Source organism: Cinclus cinclus, chromosome 14 (assembly GCF_963662255.1).
Source record: "Cinclus cinclus chromosome 14, bCinCin1.1, whole genome shotgun sequence".
NCBI classification, from domain to species: domain Eukaryota; kingdom Metazoa; phylum Chordata; class Aves; order Passeriformes; family Cinclidae; genus Cinclus; species Cinclus cinclus.
Window position 1 is genome coordinate 15,003,454 of NC_085059.1, and position 22,787 is coordinate 15,026,240.

General features: G+C 58.9%; 5 protein-coding genes across 9 annotated transcripts; 4 read left to right on the forward strand and 1 right to left on the reverse strand.

The window, feature by feature from the left end:
- Nucleotides 1–105: 105 nt before the first annotated feature.
- Nucleotides 106–1,731, forward strand: LOC134049688 (small integral membrane protein 3-like). Its single transcript, XM_062502276.1, has one exon. It carries the CDS (start codon nucleotides 786–788, stop codon nucleotides 1,086–1,088), a length of 303 nt encoding a protein of 100 aa, XP_062358260.1. The 5' UTR covers nucleotides 106–785; the 3' UTR covers nucleotides 1,089–1,731.
- Nucleotides 1,732–2,991: 1,260 nt separating this feature from the next.
- LOC134049456 (glutathione peroxidase 3-like) lies at nucleotides 2,992–5,118 on the forward strand. Of its 4 annotated transcripts, none has more exons than XM_062501915.1 (6): nucleotides 2,992–3,078; nucleotides 3,515–3,668; nucleotides 3,891–4,008; nucleotides 4,207–4,306; nucleotides 4,398–4,607; nucleotides 4,705–5,118. In XM_062501915.1, the coding sequence occupies exons 1-6, from the start codon at nucleotides 2,992–2,994 to the stop codon at nucleotides 4,732–4,734; spliced, it is 699 nt and encodes a 232-aa protein (XP_062357899.1). In that variant the 3' UTR covers nucleotides 4,735–5,118. The 4 variants fall into 4 exon arrangements, with proteins under 4 accessions (XP_062357899.1, XP_062357900.1, XP_062357898.1 ...); XM_062501916.1 differs by having other exon boundaries at nucleotides 4,398–4,588; nucleotides 4,698–5,118; XM_062501914.1 differs by having other exon boundaries at nucleotides 4,398–5,118.
- Nucleotides 5,119–5,724: 606 nt separating this feature from the next.
- On the reverse strand, nucleotides 5,725–11,782 carry LOC134049491 (TNFAIP3-interacting protein 1-like). Its single transcript, XM_062501974.1, has 13 exons — nucleotides 11,653–11,782; nucleotides 10,157–10,327; nucleotides 9,322–9,572; nucleotides 9,049–9,143; nucleotides 8,883–8,967; nucleotides 8,555–8,644; nucleotides 8,245–8,310; nucleotides 7,952–8,087; nucleotides 7,742–7,866; nucleotides 7,320–7,436; nucleotides 6,900–7,151; nucleotides 6,568–6,658; nucleotides 5,725–6,213 (listed from the first exon to the last, which is right to left on the reverse strand). The coding sequence occupies exons 2-13, from the start codon at nucleotides 10,287–10,289 to the stop codon at nucleotides 6,188–6,190; spliced, it is 1,467 nt and encodes a 488-aa protein (XP_062357958.1). The 5' UTR covers nucleotides 10,290–10,327; nucleotides 11,653–11,782; the 3' UTR covers nucleotides 5,725–6,187.
- A 1,653-nt stretch (nucleotides 11,783–13,435) lies between these two features.
- Nucleotides 13,436–15,241, forward strand: LOC134049834 (small integral membrane protein 3-like). Its single transcript, XM_062502509.1, has 2 exons — nucleotides 13,436–13,585; nucleotides 14,181–15,241. The coding sequence occupies exon 2, from the start codon at nucleotides 14,182–14,184 to the stop codon at nucleotides 14,359–14,361; it is 180 nt and encodes a 59-aa protein (XP_062358493.1). The 5' UTR covers nucleotides 13,436–13,585; nucleotide 14,181; the 3' UTR covers nucleotides 14,362–15,241.
- Nucleotides 15,242–17,136: 1,895 nt separating this feature from the next.
- LOC134049833 (glutathione peroxidase 3-like) lies at nucleotides 17,137–22,668 on the forward strand. 2 transcript variants are annotated; one of them, XM_062502508.1, is made up of 5 exons: nucleotides 17,137–20,036; nucleotides 21,056–21,209; nucleotides 21,432–21,549; nucleotides 21,748–21,847; nucleotides 21,939–22,668. In XM_062502508.1, exons 1-5 carry the CDS (start codon nucleotides 19,950–19,952, stop codon nucleotides 22,164–22,166), a joined length of 687 nt encoding a protein of 228 aa, XP_062358492.1. In that variant the 5' UTR covers nucleotides 17,137–19,949; the 3' UTR covers nucleotides 22,167–22,668. The 2 variants fall into 2 exon arrangements, with proteins under 2 accessions (XP_062358492.1, XP_062358491.1); XM_062502507.1 differs by having other exon boundaries at nucleotides 17,137–21,209.
- The last annotated feature ends 119 nt before the right edge of the window (nucleotides 22,669–22,787 follow it).

Sequence of the window (22,787 nt, forward strand, 5' to 3'; positions counted from 1 at the left end):
CTCCGCCGCGCCGCCGCCTGACGTAAGCGCGCCGACGCCGTCTGACGTCACCGCGCCGGGCTGACCACGTGACCCTGTGGGGCATGACGGGCGTCGGGACGGAGTTTCAGTCGCAGCCGGTGCCACCCGGTGCCACCCCTGCCATGGGCACGGACGCTTTCTGTGCATCCTGGAGCTCTGGGGGAGCCCAGGTGCTCTGTGCCAGTGCCTCACCACCCTCACAGCGAGGGATTTCTTCCCAATGTCCCATCTGTCACTCCCTCTGGCAGTGGGAAGCAGTTGCATCTTATTCTGTCACCCCGAGCCCTTGTCCTAAATCCCTGTCCTGCTCTGAGAAGGGAGAGAAAAACACAGGGCACAGACAGGGCAAGGGCAGCTGCCGCCTCTCCCCCACGGCAGTTGTGTCCCGCACCCCCGAGGTGCCGGAGCAGGACGGGGGCACAGCCGCGGTCCCCGTGGAGGGGTCCCCGGCCCCTCCGTCCCCTTCAGCTGATGGATAACTCGGTGACTCAGCACGAGGTGCGGGTGGGGGGGACACACGAGGCTCCCCAAAACCGGGGGTGCTCCTTGCTGACCTGACCCCACCGTTTCCCCACGGGATGACAGAGTGGTGAGCGACCAGCGGGACACTCGGTTGTGGCTTTCCTTTATCAGTTCCTGTAACAAACAGTAGCCATTAATAGGGAACTTTTCCCCTCGGGTTTTATCCTGTGTCTTCAAAGCATCCTGTAAATCCTGCAGGCAATTGAAGGAGCCTTTAGCAAAGGCTCTCGAAGGAGCCCAAGATGAAAGCAAGAACCTGGGCACAGGGGTGTCCCCGGAGAGAGCAGCAGAGGACTGGGGGGGACTCTGGCTATGAGAGGGTTGGAGGGGGCTGCCCCACCACCCTTCTGCCTTGCCCTTGCAGGATGGACCTCCCTCACCTCACGAATCCTACCGACCTCCCCAAGCACATCCTGGATATCTGGGTCATCGTCCTGATCATCCTGGCCACCATCCTCATCATGACGGCGCTGGTGCTGTGCCCAGCCACTGCTGTCATCATCTACCGAGTACGAACGCACCCGACACGCAACGGCATCGTCTGAGCCATGGGCAGTGGGGGACGGCCAGCTCGCTGGGCTGGGGGCTACAGCCATGGGACCCTGTGCCACGGACCTCCACGGGGCACTCTGAGAGCTGGAGCGTGGGCAGGAGCTGGGGTGGGCCAGCACCCAGACCTGCTGCTGTACGTGGCTCTCACTGGCTACCCACTGCTCATTTTGCCCACCGACCTCATGGGGACAAAGAGGGAAATGACAGCATGGGCAGCAGTGGGGAGAGGTGTGACTTTGTGGACATGTCTCAGCTGGAAATATCTCACTTCCATGAGGGAGGCAGGCTGCTCTCGCCTTCACCGGTGACACTGTGTCCTCCCAGGCAAGCAGCAAGGAGTGGAAATGCCTGACCAAGTTATATCTTCTTTGGAGTCCCAGCTGTCAAGGTGTTTGGGGACAAAAGAGTCAAAGCAAGATGGATGGGGCTTCTGGTTGTGCGTTTAGTGCTTGGCTAAAAGCATCCGTGACAGAGCTGGCTGCACAGCAGACGTGCAGCCGGCACCGGCTTCTCCTCAGTCCATCATCTGCAGCAATGGTAGGAAAATCCTGCAGGGCTCCTGGTTCCTCTGGGTCTTGTGGGGCAGAGGATTGTGTGCAGTTCTGCCAGCCCTCCTGTGTGCATGCTGGCTGCATTCCCCACTGCTGCTGGTGAGAGCTCCCTCTGTTTGCTCTTGCACTGCCCTGTGTTATGGGGGGATACACAATGGAGGTGTTGGTGGGAATTGCTTAAATCGGCTCCCTTATTTTGGTTTTAGGGAAACTGAGTTCAGGAGTGACTCAGATCTCCCTGCTCATGACAGTGATCAGGGACACTTGGAAGGCACACCACCATGCTATTTACATATCACTGTAGCTATATGTGGGTGACTGTTCCGGTGGTGGGAAACTGGGGGGCAGGGAAAACAGTCCTTTTCAATTCCACTGGTCTGTCACAGTGCAACCCCATACTCTCTTCCACCCAAGGCAGGCCTCCCCCCAAAACCACAACACCCCAGCTCCTCTCCAGCCACTTTATTCACCTCTTGAATAATCCTGTCGGGGCATTTTGGAGAATTTACACCAAGGTAAATGTTCACATTCCTTGGTTAAGCAAACAGGACCTTGGAAACTCCTGTCCCTGGGGACACCAAGGGCTAAGGGACAGCAGTGTCCTGCCATTGACCCCAGCAGGGTCCCCATGGAGCCAACAGCATAGGAGCTGCAGAACAGCCCCTGGCAGGAGGGATTCTCCTCCACTGCTGCCTCTAGCAGCACCTTTATTTACCGGGCCCAAAGGAGAGGAGTGGGATTAACCTTGCCCAGCCCAGCCTGAGCAGCCACTGGGGGGGCACGCACCGAACCCCAGCCCAGCCTCCCCGAGGCTGCTGATGGGGGGTTTGGACCCTGCTCCTCGGGTGCAAACACCCCACTTGGGGGGCACATGTCACCGTGACTGGGTGGCCTGCACAGGATGGGGCACCTCTCCCCTGCAACACCTCTGCCCCTCGTCCCCTCTGCCTCCCTGGCCCCTCTCCATCCGCCGTCACCTCTTTCCCTCTTGCCCCCCGGTATCTCTCCCTCCACCTTGCGGGTTTAATCCCGGCTCGGGTATCACGTTGCATAAACCCTGGGCACATGCTGCTGCCCCGTGTCCCCGTGGGTGCCCCGGGTCACTGCCACACCGTGGTGCCACCCCCGGGCGGTGTCCGTCCGTGTGTCCGTCCCAGAGCCCACACGGTTAACACGGCTCCGGCCCGGCCCCCCCCACCCCGGCCATTGGCTCCCCCCTCGCAGCCCCGCAGCTATTTCTTGGCCGCCAGGCTCGGAGGTGACAGCAGGCGACAAGGGCCGCTAGTCCCCGCCGCTCTCCCCGGGCTGTCGCGGAGTGCCGGCACCCCCTACCCCGCGCCTAGCCATGGGGGGCTGCTCCCGGAGCAACTGGATTTTGCCTCTTTTCTTGGCTGGACTCGTCCAGCTGGGGCGAAGTGAGGAGGCAAAGAAGGTAAGAGGAGGGGGACACCCCCAAGGGGCGTTCAGGGGTGTGTGACACCCGGGGGATGTACCTGTTCCCAAGGTTCTCTGCAGGACTCTCCGGGCCAGGGGTGCGGATTCCTGTGCTGCCCTCCCCCTGTGCTCCGGCTGTTTCGCAGCCACTCGCCTTCCTGCTGCTCCCTGTTCGGTGAACGTTCCCCCAGCTGCAGCCAGACCCTTGTGCATCCGCACGCCCCAGTCAATCTGTCCCACCACCGCGACCTTGGCTTGCCGGGGCGTGGCTGCTGCCAGCGACATTCAGGGCAGGGGACACAATGCTGGCAGCTGTCCCCGCAGCCAGCTGCAGGGGACATTGCTCTGCTCATAGCGCTGTGAGCCGTGGGGATGGGGAGCGGGGTGGCCGGCGGGCCCCAGCCGGCTCCCACGAGATTCTCCTCGCCCCACAGGTGGACTGCTACCACTCGGTGAAGGGCACCATCTACAGCTACGGGGCCATGACCCTCGATGGGGACGAGTACACCCCCTTTCAGAGGTACAGCGGGAAGACAGTGCTCTTTGTCAACGTAGCCTCATTCTGCGAACAGACCCTGCAGTACAAGGGTAAGGGTCCTGGGGGGCACGGGGACTTCGGGGTCAGGGCAGGGCCCAGGAGTGCAGCCTTTGGCACGTCCCCATGCTCCTTTCTGCTTCAGGGAGCTGGGGCAAGGGTTAATGCCTGATCCCCAGGATCTGGCATGACTGGGATTGGCCCAGGGGGTAAGTGCAGGTGGGCAGGTGTGCCCAGTCCTCTACTAACCCACTTCTGGCTCTCCTTGCATGCAGAACTGAATGCACTACAAGATGAGCTGAGAAACCAGGGGGTTGTGGTCCTTGGCTTCCCCTCCAACCAGTTTGGGAATCTGGAACCTGGCAAGGACTCAGAAATCCTCCCTACACTGAAGTGAGTACTGTGGTGGGGGCCGTGGGACACCTCACTCCCCTGCCTGGGCTGGGGTCCCAGCCAGGTGGTGGGAGCCTAGACTGCAGCTGCTGCTGGCTGGGGCCCCCAGACAAGAGGTTGGGGGTCCAGTCACCACCCCTGTGCAAGCACCCAGAGCTGTCCATTGCACAACATCCTCTTCCCCTCCCTGCCTTGTAGGTACGTCCGGCCAGGAAATGGCTTTGTTCCGAACTTCCAGCTCTTCCAGAAAAGGGATGTGAATGGGGCAAAGGAGCAGAAGATCTTCACCTTTCTGAAGGTGGGTGCTATGGCAAGGGAAGACGACAGGGATGTACTCAAGCTTCCTTTTTGGAGGGGCAATGCAGTGATGCACTGCCTCCCCATTGCAGAATGCCTGTCCACCAGTGGGGGAGGACTTTGGGAACCCAAACAAGCTCTTCTGGGATCCTCTGAGGAACCATGACATTAAGTGGAACTTCGAGAAGTTCCTAGTGAGCCCTGAGGGCGTACCCATCATGCGCTGGCACCATCGCACCAGCATCCCTGAAGTGAAGAATGACATCGTGGAGTACCTGAGGAAAACACCAAGGAAGCCCTTTGTTATAGCAGGGTCCCCTATGATGAATGCAAACAATAGGGAACATCTGAACCATGAGGAAGTGGAGAACCATGGGGAACAACCTGAGGCTACGGCAGCAGAACCATGAGGAACAGCAGGACCAGTAGAGCCTCAAGCTGGTGGCATGAGGGCCAGCGTCCCTCCAGCTGCTTCCATCCCATTCCCTCCCCAGATATCCCACAGCAGCAGGAATCATGCACTGTCCCCTCCATTGCTCCTGTCTCTCTCACTCCCCAGTCAGGATGCTGGGCTGGGCAACCTCGTGGCAGAGACCTCAGCAATTGCAGTGGGATACTTCCAATATCCCCCTGTCCCACCTCCACCCCTGGTGGTGACATCTCTTGGCCTCCAGCTCAACCCCCTCCACTCCACCATCCTGGGCAGTGGGAGGATGAAGGGGCCAGCAGTTCCTGGAGCAGGAGACCACTTCTCCATGAAGGCTCAGCCCGAAAGCCCCCGCCTGGGGCGGGCCTGGCCTGACCGTGCCGAGCACGGAGCAGCTCTTCAGTGCATTCAGGCTGCCCGTGGTCCTGGCACACAGACGTGCTGCTCTCCCACTCAGGGCTGGCCAGCCCCTCACCACCCACCACAGAACTACCAAATAAATGCTTTGAAAACCTGCAGCCTGCTTGTTGGCCAGGGATAAGGGGAGTAGAGTGGGGGGCACAGTGGCCAGTCTAGGGTAGCAGTGCCTGACTGGAGAAACTCCATTTCTCTGAAAGTAACTGCAAACATGGACTGAGCATCAGAGCCCAGCATTTGTGGACAGGCTGTGGGGTGAGTGCAGAGGACAGGTGGACAAAAGGGCCTAGAGGTAGGAGCAGGGGCTTCCCTGCCCTGAAAGAGGTGGGGGATCAGAAGTGAGGAGGGTGAGGGGCGAAGCTCAGCACACAGAGAGAGGTGGGGGGCACGCACTTGGGGCAAGAGATCCTGGTGTCCCCAAGCAAGGGTTGGGGTCCCCTTGCATTCAGTCTGTCTCTATGGATATACGCAAGCACGTGGGGAACAACAGTCCTGGTGTCCCTCCCTCTCCTCCTCCCCACTCAGAGGCTGCCCCACATGAAGCAGCTTTCACGACAAAAACAGAGAGACTCAGCCACACTTCAGTCCTTAAATAAATACAAAGACATCAACCACCCTCAGGCCAGGCCATGGCTGTGGCCAGCACTTGCCTGTGACTGTGGGGTCTCCCACCACCAGGAGAGTCCCTGCTGTTACCTGCTCCTCCAGGGGCTCTGGACTGGGGCAGCTCCTAGGAAACACTGACCTCCCCTCTGAAGACCTGGCTCGGGTCTAAAACGATGCCAGGCCTGGCTCCTCGTGGGGAAGGGGATGGCCGCATGGAACTGACCCCATGCTGGCTGCCACCATGATGGCACCTTTAGTCCCTCCTTCATGACTTCCTTGGGGGAAGGCGCTGCTGAGCCCCTCACGTGCAGCACATGTCCTTGCACAGGCGTTGGCAGCCAGAGGAAGCTCCTGGACACACTCACACTCGGGCACACACACACACCCCCTACTCCTCTTCCACTGGTGTTGGAGCGTGGCCGGTCCTTGGCGTTACGGCAATCCGGGATCTGCCTGTTCTGAGACACAACAGAGGGGTGGCACAGAATAAGCACAGTTCTTCATGCTCACACAAGCCCCACAAGTGGGATGCCAGCCATGACATGGTTGATATACCTAAGCACCAGCTGCCATAACTCCACAAGCTGTTTGGGCTCAGCCTGATTTTAGGTGCTGTGGGGATGCTGGCAGGGATACAGCAGGGACCAACCCCATGGCAAAATCATCCCCTCAGCTGATGAGAGGTGGGACCCAGGGGTGAATGGCCACTGCCTGGAAAGTTTTGCCACCATCCCTCCCCCATGTGTTTAGCCAAGTGCTCCATATGTCAGGGTGAAGGATGGGCACCCTGTCAGGGAGGGTCTGAGCCTTACCCAAGTCCTTGGGGACTGGTTTCACCCCAGTCACTGGTTGGGTGTTCTGGCTGCGAGCCATGGCACAGGGTGGGCGCCAGGGGTACTCGGGCTGCGGGAGGAGATGGAACAGAGACAGGGAATTTCCTGGGATGTGAATCATGAGGCTGCACTCTGTGATTGATTGACAGTGAGAGGAGGAGAAGGAGGGCAAGAAAGGGACTGAGCAGTCACAGGACACAGATGCTCAGATCCCTGCTCTGGGACTCCGTGGCCCTGGAGGGCAGGGAGTCACAGACCCATCCTCATGTCACCCTCTGCTCCCCCTCCTGCTGGTACAAGTAGAGCCTCACCGGGGGAAAATGGTGGAAGTTCTGTCCTTGCGTGTGCTCGCCCGGCATGGCTGGCGGGTATCGGATCTGCTGCCACTCGTCGTAGCCGTGGTACATGGGGTGAGCCATGGGGGGACTGTACTGGTACTGGTACATGGGGCAGGCTGGGAAGACACCTCCCCTAAGCAACCCCATCACTGTGCTGCCATTCTTGACTCCACTAGCCATGCCCCAGGCATGTGGGCTGGCACCATGAACCATGGCTGTGGTCCTTCAAGATGATTGCCTGGAGGACGCTGAGTTGGGTCCCCAAGCCCCACCACCCCAGCACTGACACCTGCCCAGCTGCTGGGCTGCTGCTGCCACGCAGGGCTCTTTGCTGTACAGATTCAGGCCACGTATTTCCTTCCCTGTCCTCAGTGGCTCTGTGTCCTGCCCTACCTGCTGCTTGAGTAGCTCATTCTGGGTCAGCAGCTCCTGCTGTGGCAGCTTCCCTGCTGGCTCCATGGCAAAGATGGGTGGTGGAGAGGCTTGGACATTCAGGGCCTCTTCTAGTGCCTAGAGAGGAAGAGGAGGGACCAGGGTCAGAGCAAATTCAGTGCCCAAGATGTCACTGAAGGACCCTGGACATGCACTCAGAGTGGGAAGTGGGTAGAACTGGGCACGGGCAGGGAGGACAATAGACCCTCCTTGATCGCCCCCTTCCTCAGAGCCCAGAGGGATGTGCTGGGCCTCATACAAGTGGTGAGTCTGGCACAAGTCCCTGCCTGGGCAAGAGTGGTCAGTTGTGGATTTGAGAGAGGTCAAGAGACTGGAGAACATTAAAGACATTTTGAAGTGAGGGGGTGTGCCCTGGGCCCCACCTTGTTCAGCCTCTGGATCTCCTTTTCCTGGTATTCCCACTGCCTGGTGACTGGAGCCAGCTGCTCCTGCAGGAACCGCATCCTCTGCTGCAGGTCCCTCACCTCCATGGCCAGCCTCTCCTTCTCTGCCTGCAGGAACCCGGGTGGGGAGGAGATCAGCCAGAGCAGGGTGACAGGACTAGCAGCTCCCTGTCACCCTTCCCAAGGGACTTGCCTCCTCTGTTTCAATCCGGGACTTGGCCAGGAGCAGCTTGCGGTCAAAATCCCGTTGCTTTTGCTCCCGCTCTGACTCCAGCTCGGTCACTGCCCTGCGGGCCTCAGCCAGCTCCTGGTGTAGATCTGTGACCTGCCAGGAGGGAGTGAGTGGGGGCGTTGGCCTGGAAAGACCCAAAGCGGGGGGAAAGGAGCTACAGGCAGTCCCCAGCCTCCCTCCACCATTTCCTCTGGGTCCCCACAGCCAGCACCCAGCAGCAATGTTCCCCCCCTCAGGCACCCAGCCCTACCTTCTGCTCGTACTTCTGCTTCATGGAGCGGAAATGCTGATCCCATTGTTTGTTCACCTCCAGCAACTGCAGGGAGAGAGGGATGCCTGAACAGGAGCCAAAATCCTGCTACTAACCAGCTGTGGTGGTCTCCAGCAGACTCCTGTCGTGAAAGCACTTTGGCAACCAGCTGGATGGACATCCCAGCTCCAGCAGTGCTCCCCTGCAGCTCTCAAGCCCTGCCCAGTCTGTCAGTCCCATCCCAGCCCTGGGGCTCCTCTGCCCACTCCCCACCTCCTTAGTGGTGCCTCCCTCCCAGCCTGGTCCTCACCTCCCTGCGCTGGTGCTCCAGGATCTTCACCTTCTTTTCCTTGGCTTCCAGCTCTTCTCTGCCTCGCGCCTTCTCCACCATGGCCCCGCTCTGCTGGACGCGCACGGGGGGGACCCTCAGGGCTTTTGTGGAGGCTCTGCCCAAGGCTGGCTAAACTCAAGCCAGTTCCCCTCCCACTGCCTCCCCCATCCCCTTGAGACCCTGAGCACTCCTGCTGGTCCTACTGGGACAAACTGGGGGCTCCACTAAATGAGGCCATCTTTGCTGATGTGGCAGCGGGCTCCCTGCCTCCTTCCCGGCCCTCTCCAAGGAGATGCTGCCTCCTCACCTGCTGCTGCTGCTCCGCAGCTTCCCTCTTCCCAGCGTCCTGGCTGCTCAGCGTCACCATCCTCCGGAGCTCCTGGTTCTCACACCTGTGGAACCACAGGAAGGATGGGTCAGCAGGAAGAAGCTTCCAGAGCAGCCCTGTCCCCATCCACACAGCCCACCCTCACCTGAGCTTCTCCAGAGCCTGGTTTCTCTGCTCCAGGTCATGCTCCAGCTTGGTGCGCAGCTCCTTGTTCTCACTGTGCAGCGTCTCACACAGCGTCTGCAGGGTGAACACTGCCAACGTGAGGACCATGGCCTGCCCTGGGTCACACACATCCCACCACGCCACACTAAGGAGGTGGGTGGGTGTCCACCTCACGATGGGCAGGAGGGGTTAGCTGGGAAAAAAAATAGAAGGGGGAAAATCTCCATCAAGTGCCAGGCCAGCCCTCGCTCACCTGCAGGAATGACGTTCTCTGCTCATTCTTGTGCACCTTGGAGGCCAAGCGCTTGAGCTCGGAGGCCATGTAGCCCATGCGCACAAAGACCTGCTCCTTGCTGGCCTCCTTGGCACAGCCACTCAGCGTGTTCTCCAGCTGCTGCAGCTGGGGCAGCAGGTTGGCATCCTCGTTCAGTGGCTGCTCCACATCCTGGGAATGGGGAGGGGATCGAGTATGGTCAGACCAGTTCAAGGAGCATTGCAAACTTCCTCTTGGGATGTATCAACTTCATGTCCCACCCACGGCTGTGGTGGGGAGCTGGGCCAGCACAAACACACTCTGCAGCACTTTTCAGTACGCTGAAAAACTGTGTCACCTTCGTAAAGGTCTGATTCCCAGCTGTTGGATATGGCATACCAAGTCCCCAGGTGGAGAAGGACATGGTAGCAGCCCATGTATTCCCTGTGCCCCTTGGCAGCCTGAGCAGGACAGACTCTCAAATCGCTGACACCAATTGAGGCATCTCCATCCTTGGGCTCTTTTGCACCTGAGCTATTCCCATCTGCACCAAGACTAAAAATCCCAGCTCCTGACACTGTCCTCTCTACTGACACCCTGGTCCATTCTGGTAGGTCTGCTTGTCTTACCCCAGTTCCTCTGCATCGTCCTGTGTAAAAGCCTGGACACCCTTCTCAACCCTGCAAAACAGGGCCAGCTTTGCTGCTGCCCCAGTGCCAAGACCCCCAGCTTCTACCAGCACCCTTCCTCAGCCAAACAAGAAAGCCCTGGCTTTATGGGCACAGGCTGGGCTGCCCCAAAGGCAAATCTCATCCCCCTGGCATGCAGCAGTTACCGATAGATTTGATCCCTTGCATCTTCTCCTTCAGCCGGGCGTTCTCCTCCACCAGCTGCTCCAAGGCCGTGGATCCATTCTCCTCTGACCCCCCACCAGGGTCATAGATATGATAGGGTCCTCTCCCCTCCATGCCTGCTGTTCAGTCGCCTACCTCCCAGCCAGGCATCCCTGCAATGCAATGGAGCACGGTGTCACCTTCATCTGGCTCCAGATGGTGCTATAGTCCCGTTTTCCTGGCAGCTCGGGCAGTAGCCTCAGTCTACCTGAAAAAGACACAGTCACATCACACACCTTACTTGGCACACATTTGAACAAAGACCTCCAAACTGCCACGTGATCCAACAAGGACTTGTGTCTTGCACCACCCTGCTGAAGCCAGGGATGGCTTAACACGCTTTTTGGTATGCAAAACATTACCCTGTCTCAGCCAGATTCTGATCTTCAATAATATAAATTACAAGGTTTCTTAAGTCAGAATGGATTAAGCTACTCCACCTTGTAAATGGGAAAAGATCCACTGAGTGTTGACCTCTAGCAATTACCAGAATCTCACCTTCAGCGGGAACCACAGTTTTAATATTTTATTTTCTTGTTACAAACAAATTCATAATGTCCTCGCGCTTACACTGGTCAGATACGTGCACATTTCACGATGCTTTATAACTCTCTGCTGTCCCAGAGAATTTTATCAATTAAAACAACACCAGCAAGACTGGGGGCCTCTTCTTGAACAGGAATTCAAACTGATTCTTAAGCGTGGCCACGCACAATGACTGCACTGCTCACACCACAGTGAATTCATGACGGATACAGCCATGTCACAAATCCACTCTTCAGAGCCCTTAACATTTCCTTAAACATGCCCCATCTGTTATCTGGGCTGCACAGTCATTCTTTCAAGGCTTTCCAAATCGATCACAATTATTTATTTCAACCAGGCTTCCACAAAACCAATCTCAGCAATTTTTATATGATAATTTATTAAGCCAACCTTCCGCCCCCCCCCGCCCCGAAATCATCGTAGCCTGCCTGTAACAGGGAGGGGGGTGTGTCTGGGGGTCGGCCTGGCCCGATGTGTGAAGGGGGTTCCAGACTCAAGGATCGGCTCCCACCGAGGGGTGAGAGGTCTCCGCGGGCCCGGTCGGGCCCCACCGAGGTTTTCGGGTCCCCGCTCCACCGGCCGGGGCCGCTCGAGGGGGGACGTCCACCATGACGAGAAGCCGCCCCTCTGCGCTCGCCTCAGCCAATCAAATCCGGAGCCCCGCCGACGGCCAACCGCGGACAGCCAATCCAACACGCAGCACCGCCCGAGCAGTCACTCTCGACCAATCCCCGCGCTCCGTGCCGCGCTGCGCCCACCTGCCAGTCGCGCCAATAACCAATAGGAAGAGAGTGAGAGGCGGGAGAACGACCCAATCGCTGCGCGCAGAGACAGCACCGCCACGCCCTGTCCCGCCCCCTTTGCGGCTGCGACGCGACCGCACCGCCGTTACCTCGTGCGAGACGCACTCGAGCGAGCGGAGCTCGCTGCAGTAGCGGCAGAAGTACAGCTGCGGCAGCGGCGCCCGCAGCTCCTTCTCGCCGCGCACCAGGTACAGCACCCGCTCCGACTGCAGCAGCGACGCCATCTTGCGAGCGGGCGGGCTCTGTCGCTGCCTGACGTCACCGCGCCGGGCTGACCACGTGACCCTGCGGGGCACGACGGGCGCCGGGACGGAGCTTCAGTTGCAGCCGGTGCCACCAGGTGCCACCCCTGCCATGGGCACGGACGCTTTCTGTGCATCCCGGAGGTCTGGGGCAGCCCGGGTGCTCTGTGCCAGTGCCTCACCACCCTCACAGCGAGGGATTTCTTCCCAATGTCCCATCTGTCACTCCCTCTGGCAGTGGGAAGCAGTTGCATCTTATTCTGTCACCCCGAGCCCTTGTCCTAAGTCTCTCTCCAGCTCTCTCAGTGCCCCTTTTGGCTGTGGAAGGGCCTCTGATCTCTCCCTTGTGCCTTGCCTTCTCTAGGTGGACATCCCCAGTTTTCCCAGCCTGGCTCCAGAGCGCAGGGGCTCAGTCCTTGAAACATCTCCATGGCCTCCTCTGGAGTCACCCCAGCAGTTCCGTGTCCTTCTTACGCTGAGGGCCCAGAGATGGATGCAGCTCCTGGTGTGTCTCAGCAGAGCAGAGCAGCGGGGTGATCCTTTCACCACCCAAAGGTGGTTTCTCTTCAGTCACACGTGCACTCAGGCAAGATCCTGACAAGAATGAACATTCCCGTGGGTGGGATCAGCAGGAAAGCACGAGGTCTGTGGATGCTCTGCTGTGTACACAGAGGGCAGAGCTCGCATCAGCAAGCCTCTCCCAGTTTGCTGCTGGATACCCCAAACAAACAGCGCTTCCAGCCGGGCATGGGGCATGAATCGCCCATGCTCATCCCGGATTCCGTCCCCACGCAGTGCCTGGAGCCAGTCCCTGCCCATTGCCTGCTGCTTGCAGCTCCACAGGAAAGCCCTGTCCATGAGGATCTGCCGCTGGCCGTGATAAGAACCCCTCATGCTTTTTATCCGCCTGCAGCAGCTGCAGGGGAGCGCTGCTGGGAGGGCAGGGAGGAGGCTGTCTCTGCACTGCTCTCGGCAGAGCTGTGTCTCCAGGGAGTGCCGGGCCGTCTTTAGAGCATGTGGTAGGGCTTTCCACCACCAGAAATCCCACAGGTTTCCCTGGGAAAAGGCGGGAGGGAAAGTGGAGCTCTCACCATGACTGACGCTGGGCTCATGTCCCAGAAGGAAAGTCGGAGCATCCCATCTTGCTTTTGCCATTCAGCATCACCAACTGTGATGAGGAGTGGAATATTCCACTGGGCAGCAGAAACACTGTTCCCAGCCGACGGGCTGAGGTCTGTCCCCTCCCTGGCGATGCTCTCTGCCCCTGCCTCTGTAAATCACCCTGTCCGGATCCCTGGGGACTGCGGGCACCTCGCTGCGGGTGGCAATGGAGGCTCTGGGTCTTGCCCTGACTTGCCCTCGGGGACAAGTGGGTGCCCGTGAGCCCTGCTGAGGTAGGAGGGGGACTGGCTAGGGAGGACCCCTTTTTAAGGATTATGCAGTGAAATGTCCCCACGTCCCTCCCCGAGACTTTCAGGCTCAGCTCTAGAGGGTCAAACCCAGTGAAGCTCCATTCTGGGTGGGATGAGAGGGAGCGTGTTCTTATTTTATCCTGGTGTAGAAAAAACGTCTTCCCCTGCCTTGCCTTTCCTTCCTTCCCTTTCCTTCTATCCCCTTCTACTTCTCCTCCTCCCCTGCCGTCCTCCGCGGGCCGGGCCGGGCCGGGCCGGGCGGGGCCAGGCGGAGTCTGTCTCCCTCGGCGGGATCTGCCGCTGCTGTGGCTTCAGGCAGGAGCTGGAGCCGGATTCGGAGCGGGTGCCGGATTTTGGCAGCGCCGTAGGTAAGGGAATGCGGGCAGGCAGGACGGCAGTGGCACGGGCAGGGCACAAACAGGGCACGGGCAGCTGCCGCCTCTCCCCCACGGCAGTTGTGTCCCGCACCCCCGAGGTGCCGGAGCAGGACGGGGGCACAGCCGCGGTCCCCGTGGAGGGGTCCCCGGCCCCTCCGTCCCCTTCAGCTGATGGATAACTCGGTGACTCAGCACGAGGTGCGGGTGGGGGGGACACACGAGGCTCCCCAAAACCGGGGGTGCTCCTTGCTGACCTGACCCCACCGTTTCCCCACGGGATGACAGAGTGGTGAGCGACCAGCGGGACACTCGGTTGTGGCTTTCCTTTATCAGTTCCTGTAACAAACAGTAGCCATTAATAGGGAACTTTTCCCCTCGGGTTTTATCCTGTGTCTTCAAAGCATCCTGTAAATCCTGCAGGCAATTGAAGGAGCCTTTAGCAAAGGCTCTCGAAGGAGCCCAAGATGAAAGCAAGAACCTGGGCACAGGGGTGTCCCCGGAGAGAGCAGCAGAGGACTGGGGGGGACTCTGGCTATGAGAGGGTTGGAGGGGGCTGCCCCACCACCCTTCTGCCTTGCCCTTGCAGGATGGACCTCCCTCACCTCACGAATCCTACCGACCTCCCCAAGCACATCCTGGATATCTGGGTCATCGTCCTGATCATCCTGGCCACCATCCTCATCATGACGGCGCTGGTGCTGTGCCCAGCCACTGCTGTCATCATCTACCGAGTACGAACGCACCCGACACGCAACGGCATCGTCTGAGCCATGGGCAGTGGGGGACGGCCAGCTCGCTGGGCTGGGGGCTACAGCCATGGGACCCTGTGCCACGGACCTCCACGGGGCACTCTGAGAGCTGGAGCGTGGGCAGGAGCTGGGGTGGGCCAGCACCCAGACCTGCTGCTGTACGTGGCTCTCACTGGCTACCCACTGCTCATTTTGCCCACCGACCTCATGGGGACAAAGAGGGAAATGACAGCATGGGCAGCAGTGGGGAGAGGTGTGACTTTGTGGACATGTCTCAGCTGGAAATATCTCACTCCCATGAGGGAGGCAGGCTGCTCTCGCCTTCACCGGTGACACTGTGTCCTCCCAGGCAAGCAGCAAGGAGTGGAAATGCCTGACCAAGTTATATCTTCTTTGGAGTCCCAGCTGTCAAGGTGTTTGGGGACAAAAGAGTCAAAGCAAGATGGATGGGGCTTCTGGTTGTGCGTTTAGTGCTTGGCTAAAAGCATCCGTGACAGAGCTGGCTGCACAGCAGACGTGCAGCCGGCACCGGCTTCTCCTCAGTCCATCATCTGCAGCAATGGTAGGAAAATCCTGCAGGGCTCCTGGTTCCTCTGGGTCTTGTGGGGCAGAGGATTGTGTGCAGTTCTGCCAGCCCTCTTGTGTGCACGCTGGCTGCATTCCCCACTGCTGGTGGTGAGAGCTCCCTCTGTTTGCCCAGCACACCAGCCCTGCTGGGGAGCCTGTGCATGCCTCACCTGGGCAGGTAAAGTGGGAGGAGCGGGTTTGTGCCCAGGCAGTGGCAAGGGATCATGTAAGCTCTTGTACTGCCCTTTGTTATGAAATAAATAGATTTTAGTGTGTCGTGCAGCTCTGTCCACACTATGGGTGGTGTCTGGCTCTGCAGGATCTGGGGTACTTTGCACCCTCTTCAGAAACCCTCCCTGCTCTGACCTCCTGCACTGCCTTGCATAAAGGTTCCTTGGGCTTCTAGCTGGCCTTGGAGACCAGCAGGAGTCTCATTGCCAGCCCAGCCCCATGCTCCAAGAGGGCAAACTTCAGTCTGGACACAGTGGGTAGGAAGGATCCCTTAGGATTTCCTGACAGTCATTCTGGCTGTTTTTCTTACACTCTAGTGACCAGCACCACATCCCTCAAACCAGCCTCTTGCTGGGTCAGTGTGACAGGAGCCCTGGGGCTGAAAAGGTGTTTTGGTGTCTCACAGCAAGTAAGATCACGAAGTTGACAGGATGAATCAGTCATGGATGTGGGGAAACACTGCTGTGACACTGGTGGAAATTGTTTAAATCCTGTTTTCCGTGCAACCAGCCCTGCAGTGTTGAAAACCCTCTATGCCATCCCTCTGTGGCTTGATCCACTAACCAGATTTGGGCTTGTTTTGGGTGGTAGGGCCAGACAGGCAGGAGGCTCCCAGAAAAGTAGGACCTTGGGCAAAGACATTCTACCTTGGGGAGGGACCCTAGCATAGGGATGCAGACCCTTGGGAACAGAAGTGCCTGCACTGGAGCCCCTGGCTGTGGTTGTGCTGGGAGGAAGCAGACACTTATTCCTTGCCCAGCCAAAAAACCTATTTCTGTTTTGTGCTGTCAACTCTCCCTTCCCCTCTCAAGTTTCAGAGTTTGAGGCAAATAACCACTTATTTTCCTGTTTTTCTTCCTCCATCTCTCCATTCCTGGCATGGTTCAGCAACAGCTGGAGAACATTACAGATGTGCAGGGTGGGAGCAGCCCTGGCTCTGCTCTCCCCCATGCTCCACCCCAGCACTGCTTGCCTGGGGACACTGTGGAGATGGCCAGCAGAACCAGGAATAAGAGCTGAGCAGCTTTGCTATGAAAGGAATAGTGAAGAAACCACAAACATTGGAATGATTTGGGAAGGAAGCCTGGTTTGGAGCAAAACACGAGGAAAAACATGGAACACCTCCCCTCCCATCCATAGAACCATACATGATGGCTGTTCCCACCTCTGCATTCCCCCTGTCAAGAGCAGCAGAAGGAAGTGGGAGATTTCTTTTGTTGGTATGAATTTTCTGGGAAGTTTCAAACCCATGGCAAACATTTCCAGGAAAGGCTTGGAAAGATGGGTTTGCTCGTAACAACAAACATGGAGCTAAATGGTAACAGAGGTAAAGCAGAGAGAAACCATGACATTTTTTAAAACATTAAGATGGCGGAGAATGGATTTAAACTGGATTTCCAACACTGTCAAGGTGGAAATTCCTCCTCCAGGATGGAGTGATACAACCAAATCCCCCTGTGGCCCTGGTTTCAGTGCCTGAACAGTGCTGGAGCTTGGAGGAACTGTTTGCATGGAGTTTTGCCAAGGAAAAATGCCTTTCTGTTGAGAAGCAGGTCCTGCTGCGGTGACGCTGTAGCAGGCAGGGTGATGCTGGCACTGAAGTGATTCAGCATTCACTGGGATGCTTCCCTGGAGATGCTGGCATGTGGCAGGAGCTGGCTGCTGGCCTGTGGGGGCTGCTGCTGGGGGAAGCAGATGGGACAGTCCCAGAAGGGAGAAGGGCATGCAGGATGCTGGCTCTCACCTTGCTTCTAGGCAGCCTCCCTTTGCAGGGGGAATGGGGGGACAATGAGCCAGGGGCATTTCTACAGGGAGTAAATCTTGCCCTGGAGAAGGAAGGGGTGCCAGTGCTGGAGGGGGCAGAGGACATAGCCTGGGGGCTGCAGGGGCACTAGAGAAGGGGGATCCCTACTTCAAACAGTGCTGGGCACCATGCCCAGCAGGGAGGCTGCTGCTGAACCAGGGCACTATGTGGGAGCACATGGGCTGGGGCAGAGCAGTGAGGGCTGGGCAAGCTGCAGGCTGGCAGCCTGGAGAAGCCTGGTGCTCAGAGAACTGGGGCCTCTCACCTGGCAGAGCTTGTTTTGCTTTTGCTTCCCATTTCATACTTAGGTTCAGAGGTGGCCCTGGGAGTGATGCCAGGCCAGGTGGCCAGAGGGAAGCTGCACTGCTGCTAGCCAGGGTAATGCTGCTTGCTGCTGCCCAAGCTCCCTGCCACTGTCCTGCCACACAGCTGACACCATCCCTGTCTCTCTGCATGAAAATACTCCTCGGTCAGCTCTCAGATAAGCCCAGCAGGCAGCCTGAGATGGTCCCCACCGCTGCTTTCACATTTCCTTTGCTCAGCTGGGGCCCTGCAGCCTGGCACAAGGTCTCTGCAGCCCCTGCATGTGGCTCAGGGGACAGTCGGGGAGGCTGGTGGCAGCGGCAGCATGGCAGCCAGGAAGCTGGAGGCGCTCGGCCTCCCGCCCCGGACTTTTGCCAAACATCTGCAGCAGGCGGGAGCTGGCTCCCATCCGGCTCTGGTGGAAAAAACAACTGAGCAGGAAGGTTCATGCGAGGGTCAGCCTGCCCTGCATGGGTACTTTTTAGGGTGGGGGACTCCAGTCCTGCAGGGTGGAGCAGCACAATCTTGGTGGAACCCCTGGGCCCCTTGGCTGTCCCATGCAGCCTCCAGCATGGCACAGCATGTTGGGGACACTGGGTGACATGCCTGGGGTGCCATAGAAGCTCAGTGGCAGAGAGGGAGTCCCATCAGCTGGGTCTCATTAACTCCTTCCCCATTCCCAAACTCCACCAAGGCTGATTTGGCACTGGGATCTAAGGAGATGGGACTTGGATAAACAGGTCCCTTATTTTTGTTTTGGTTTTATGAAAACTGAGTTCAGGAGTGACTCAGATTTCACTGCTCTTGGCAGGCATCAGGGACACGTGGAAGGGACATAGCCACACTATGCCACACACCACTATAGATAGATGTGGATGACTGTTCCTGTGCTAGGAAATAGTGGGGCAGGGAGGACAGTCCTGAGCAGCTCCCCAGGTCTGTCCCAGCTGTGTTGCAGGAGGTGGCTCAAGCCCTGGTCAGGGTCAGAAGTGTGAGCTGTGCTGGGAACACAGCACTGGGTACACAGTGGTCCTTGTTGGCTGCAGGATGCAGAGATGTGCAGGCAGCATGCACACCAGGAGCTGCAGCCCCATGGCTTCAAATCCCTCTAGAGCCTAGGAGTGGTGGGAAGGGTAAAACCCCAGATATTGGCTCTGATAGGTTTTGGCAAGGAGCCACAGCCATATATGTGAGAGTCAATCGGAGCTCTCCTGTGACTGGCCTGGCTCGTGGCATGTTGTGATTGGCCCTGTGCAGTCCCCAGGCAGTGGGTGAGCATCCTGAGGGTTTGCCTGGACCCGGAGGAGAACCCCACACTGTTTGGGGTGCAGGCAGGGCAGGGCTAAGACATTAACCTAGTAGCAATGCAGGTTGAAAGCTTTGGGATATGCTGCCAGTGACAGAGAGACCCTGCTCCTTGGCTTCTCTGTGTGCTTGGGAGATGTACCCAACCCCCAGCCCTCCCACGCTAGCTGAGGCTGCACTTGGAGCTTCGCAACATCAGCCTTTCCCAGAACATGGTGTTCCTTCTGGTGCAGAACACAGATTGGGAGTTGGTCCCAGCTTCCTCTTAACCCATGGCCACACTCCCCTTCCTTGGTGGCATCTCCAGCAGCTGGCTTAGTGACAGCATCGTGGCAGGGCTGACCCTGCTTTCTAGTAAAGCCAAACCTCATGCTGGCACTCATGGTCCCCCCAGGGCTCACCCACTGCCACCCCATCCTCTCCTCCACACCAGGCCAGCCTCCCCCCAAAACCACAATTCCCCCAGCTCCCCTCCAGACTATTAATACTCCCACTGAATAATTCTGTTGAGGGATTTCAGGGAATTTACACCTCACCACTGATATTTTCCTTGGAGACAGCCCAGGGTAAATGTTCACATTCCTTGGTTAAGCAAACAGGACCTTGGAAACTCCTGTCCCTGGGGACACCAAGGGCTAAGGGACAGCAGTGTCCTGCCATTGACCCCAGCAGGGTCCCCATGGAGCCAACAGCATAGGAGCTGCAGAACAGCCCCTGGCAGGAAGGATTCTCCTCCACTGCTGCCTCTAGCAGCACCTTTATTTACCGGGCCCAAAGGAGAGGAGTGGGATTAACCTTGCCCAGCCCAGCCTGAGCAGCCACTGGGGGGGCACGCACCGAACCCCAGCCCAGCCTCCCCGAGGCTGCTGATGGGGGGTTTGGACCCTGCTCCTCGGGTGCAAACACCCCACTTGGGGGGCACATGTCACCGTGACTGGGTGGCCTGCACAGGATGGGGCACCTCTCCCCTGCAACACCTCTGCCCCTCGTCCCCTCTGCCTCCCTGGCCCCTCTCCATCCGCCGTCACCTCTTTCCCTCTTGCCCCCCGGTATCTCTCCCTCCACCTTGCGGGTTTAATCCCGGCTCGGGTATCACGTTGCATAAACCCTGGGCACATGCTGCTGCCCCGTGTCCCCGTGGGTGCCCCGGGTCACTGCCACACCGTGGTGCCACCCCCGGGCGGTGTCCGTCCGTGTGTCCGTCCCAGAGCCCACACGGTTAACACGGCTCCGGCCCGGCCCCCCCCACCCCGGCCATTGGCTCCCCCCTCGCAGCCCCGCAGCTATTTCTTGGCCGCCAGGCTCGGAGGTGACAGCAGGCGACAAGGGCCGCTAGTCCCCGCCGCTCTCCCCGGGCTGTCGCGGAGTGCCGGCACCCCCTACCCCGCGCCTAGCCATGGGGGGCTGCTCCCGGAGCAACTGGATTTTGCCTCTTTTCTTGGCTGGACTCGTCCAGCTGGGGCGAAGTGAGGAGAGGGAGAAGGTAAGAGGAGGGGGACACCCCCAAGGGGCGTTCAGGGGGGTTTAGGGAGTGTGTGACACCCGGGGGATGTGCCTGTTCCCAAGGCTCTCTGCAGGATTCTCCGGGTCAGGGGTGGGCTACCGTAGCCACGTGAATCCCCCTCCTTCCCCCTACAATTCCGGCACCTGGATCACGAGGAGATTTTACGTAAGTTCTCGCCAAGGTCCAAGAATCGCTGTCCTGGGGTCGGGGACAGAGTGGGACAGAGCCATGTATCCCCCAAGTGACCTCCTCAGTGGTAGAGCGCAGAGACGTTTTCCGTGCAATGTCCGGGAGGGTTCCCACATGTTGGGAAGCTGTGGAACCCGTGTCCCCACAGCCAAGCGGCCAGGGGCACTGTCACTCTCCCCAGCCACCCTCCCCACCTTGCCACCGGGACCCAAGAGTATCGCGGAGCCTTCACTCCTCTAGTGCAGCCCCTGTGACTTCACCTCTTGCCAGCTCCCAAAATAGCCCCTCGCTGGCACTTGGCTAAGCTTAGGAATCCTGGTGGGGACAGGAGATGGGCTCCTCTGGGTTTAACCCCTGCGGCCGCGGATGGAGAGGCTGCTCCAGCCCGACCCCCGTCCCACATGGAACACCCAGCACTGCCCCTGTTCCCCAGGGCTTCCAGGGGTGGTATGTCCTGCTCACGTGAACTCAGTGTCGGGATTCTGGTGCTGCCCTCCCCCTGTGCTCCGGCTGTTTCGCAGCCACTCGCCTTCCTGCTGCTCCCTGTTCGGTGAACGTTCCCCCAGCTGCAGCCAGACCCTTGTGCATCCGCACGCCCCAGTCAATCTGTCCCACCACCGCGACCTTGGCTTGCCGGGGCGTGGCTGCTGCCAGCGACATTCAGGGCAGGGGACACAATGCTGGCAGCTGTCCCCGCAGCCAGCTGCAGGGGACATTGCTCTGCTCATAGCGCTGTGAGCCGTGGGGATGGGGAGCGGGGTGGCCGGCGGGCCCCAGCCGGCTCCCACGAGATTCTCCTCGCCCCACAGGTGGACTGCTACCACTCGGTGAAGGGCACCATCTACAGCTACGGGGCCTTGACTCTCGATGGGGACGAGTACATCCCCTTTGAGACATACAGAGGGAAGACAGTGCTCTTTGTCAACGTAGCCACATACTGAGGACTGACCCTGCAGTATGTTGGTAAGGGTCCTGGGGGGCACGGGGACTTCGGGGTCAGGGCAGGGCCCAGGAGTGCAGCCTTTGGCACGTCACCATGCTCCTTTCTGCTTCAGGGAGCTAGGGAAAGGGTTAACGCCTGATCCCCAGGATCTGGCATGACTGGGATTGGCCCAGGGGGTAAGTGCAGGTGGGCAGGTGTGCCCAGTCCTCTACTAACCCACTTCTGGCTCTCCTTGCATGCAGAACTGAATGCACTACAAGATGAGCTGAGAAACCAGGGGGTTGTGGTCCTTGGCTTCCCTTCCAACCAGTTCGGGAAGCAGGAACCCGGCCAGAACTCAGAGATCCTCCCTGCACTGAAGTGAGTACTGTGGTGGGGGCCGTGGGACACCTCACTCCCCTGCCTGGGCTGGAATCAGAAGCACATGGTGGGACCCTAGGCTGCAGCTGCTGCTGGCTGCGGACCCCTGACAAAGGGTTTGGTGTGATTTCATCCCCCCTTTGCAAGCACCCAGAGCTGTCCATTGCACAACATCCTCTTCCCCTCCCTGCCTTGTAGGTACGTCCGGCCAGGAAATGGCTTTGTTCCGAACTTCCAGCTGTTCCAGAAAGGGGATGTGAATGGGGCCAAGGAGCAGAAGATCTTCACCTTTCTGAAGGTGGGTGCTATGGCAAGGGAAGATGAGGGGGATGCACTCAAGCTTCCTTTTTGGAGGGGCAGTGCAGTGATGCACTGCCTCCCCATTGCAGAACGCCTGCCCGCCAGTGGCGGAGGAGTTTGGGAACCCAAACAAGCTCTTCTGGGAGCCTCTGAGGAACCATGACATTAAGTGGAACTTCGAGAAGTTCCTAGTGAGCCCTGAGGGCGTGCCCGTCATGCGCTGGTACCATCGCACCAACATTGCCGTTGTGAAGAATGACATCCTGAACTACCTGAGGCTACGGCAGCAGAACCATGAGGAACAGCAGGACCAGTAGAGCCTCAAGCTGGTGGCATGAGGGCCAGCGTCCCTCCAGCTGCTTCCATCCCATTCCCTCCCCAGATATCCCACAGCAGCAGGAATCATGCACTGTCCCCTCCATTGCTCCTGTCTCTCTCACTCCCCAGTCAGGATGCTGGGCTGGGCAACCTCGTGGCAGAGACCTCAGCAATTGCAGTGGGATACTTCCAATATCCCCCTGTCCCACCTCCACCCCTGGTGGTGACATCTCTTGGCCTCCAGCTCAACCCCCTCCACTCCACCATCCTGGGCAGTGGGAGGATGAAGGGGCCAGCAGTTCCTGGAGCAGGAGACCACTTCTCCATGAAGGCTCAGCCCGAAAGCCCCCGCCTGGGGCGGGCCTGGCCTGACCGTGCCGAGCACGGAGCAGCTCTTCAGTGCATTCAGGCTGCCCGTGGTCCTGGCACACAGACGTGCTGCTCTCCCGCTCAGGGCTGGCCAGCCCCTCACCACCCACCACAGAACTACCAAATAAATGCTTTGAAAACCTGCAGCCTGCTTGTTGGCCAGGGATAAGGGGAGTAGAGTGGGGGGCACAGTGGCCAGTCTAGGGTAGCAGTGCCTGACTGGAGAAACTCCATTTCTCTGAAAGTAACTG

Excerpts from the sequence above, each read along its gene's own strand:
- LOC134049834 (XM_062502509.1), top strand. The coding sequence starts at position 14,182 with ATGGACCTCCCTCACCTCACGAATCCTACCGACCTCCCCAAGCACATC.
- LOC134049456 (XM_062501913.1), top strand. The coding sequence starts at position 3,383 with ATGCTGGCAGCTGTCCCCGCAGCCAGCTGCAGGGGACATTGCTCTGCT. Across the intron at positions 3,669-3,890 it reads ACAGACCCTGCAGTACAAGG|AACTGAATGCACTACAAGAT; the intron begins GTAAGGGTCCTG and ends CCTTGCATGCAG. Across the intron at positions 4,009-4,206 it reads GAAATCCTCCCTACACTGAA|GTACGTCCGGCCAGGAAATG; the intron begins GTGAGTACTGTG and ends CCTGCCTTGTAG.
- LOC134049491 (XM_062501974.1), bottom strand. The coding sequence starts at position 10,289 with ATGGAGGGGAGAGGACCCTATCATATCTATGACCCTGGTGGGGGGTCA. Across the intron at positions 8,968-9,048 it reads CAGGCTCTGGAGAAGCTCAG|GTGTGAGAACCAGGAGCTCC; the intron begins GTGAGGGTGGGC and ends GTGGTTCCACAG. Across the intron at positions 6,659-6,899 it reads ACTTCCACCATTTTCCCCCG|CCCGAGTACCCCTGGCGCCC; the intron begins GTGAGGCTCTAC and ends CTCCTCCCGCAG.
- LOC134049688 (XM_062502276.1), top strand. The coding sequence starts at position 786 with ATGAAAGCAAGAACCTGGGCACAGGGGTGTCCCCGGAGAGAGCAGCAG.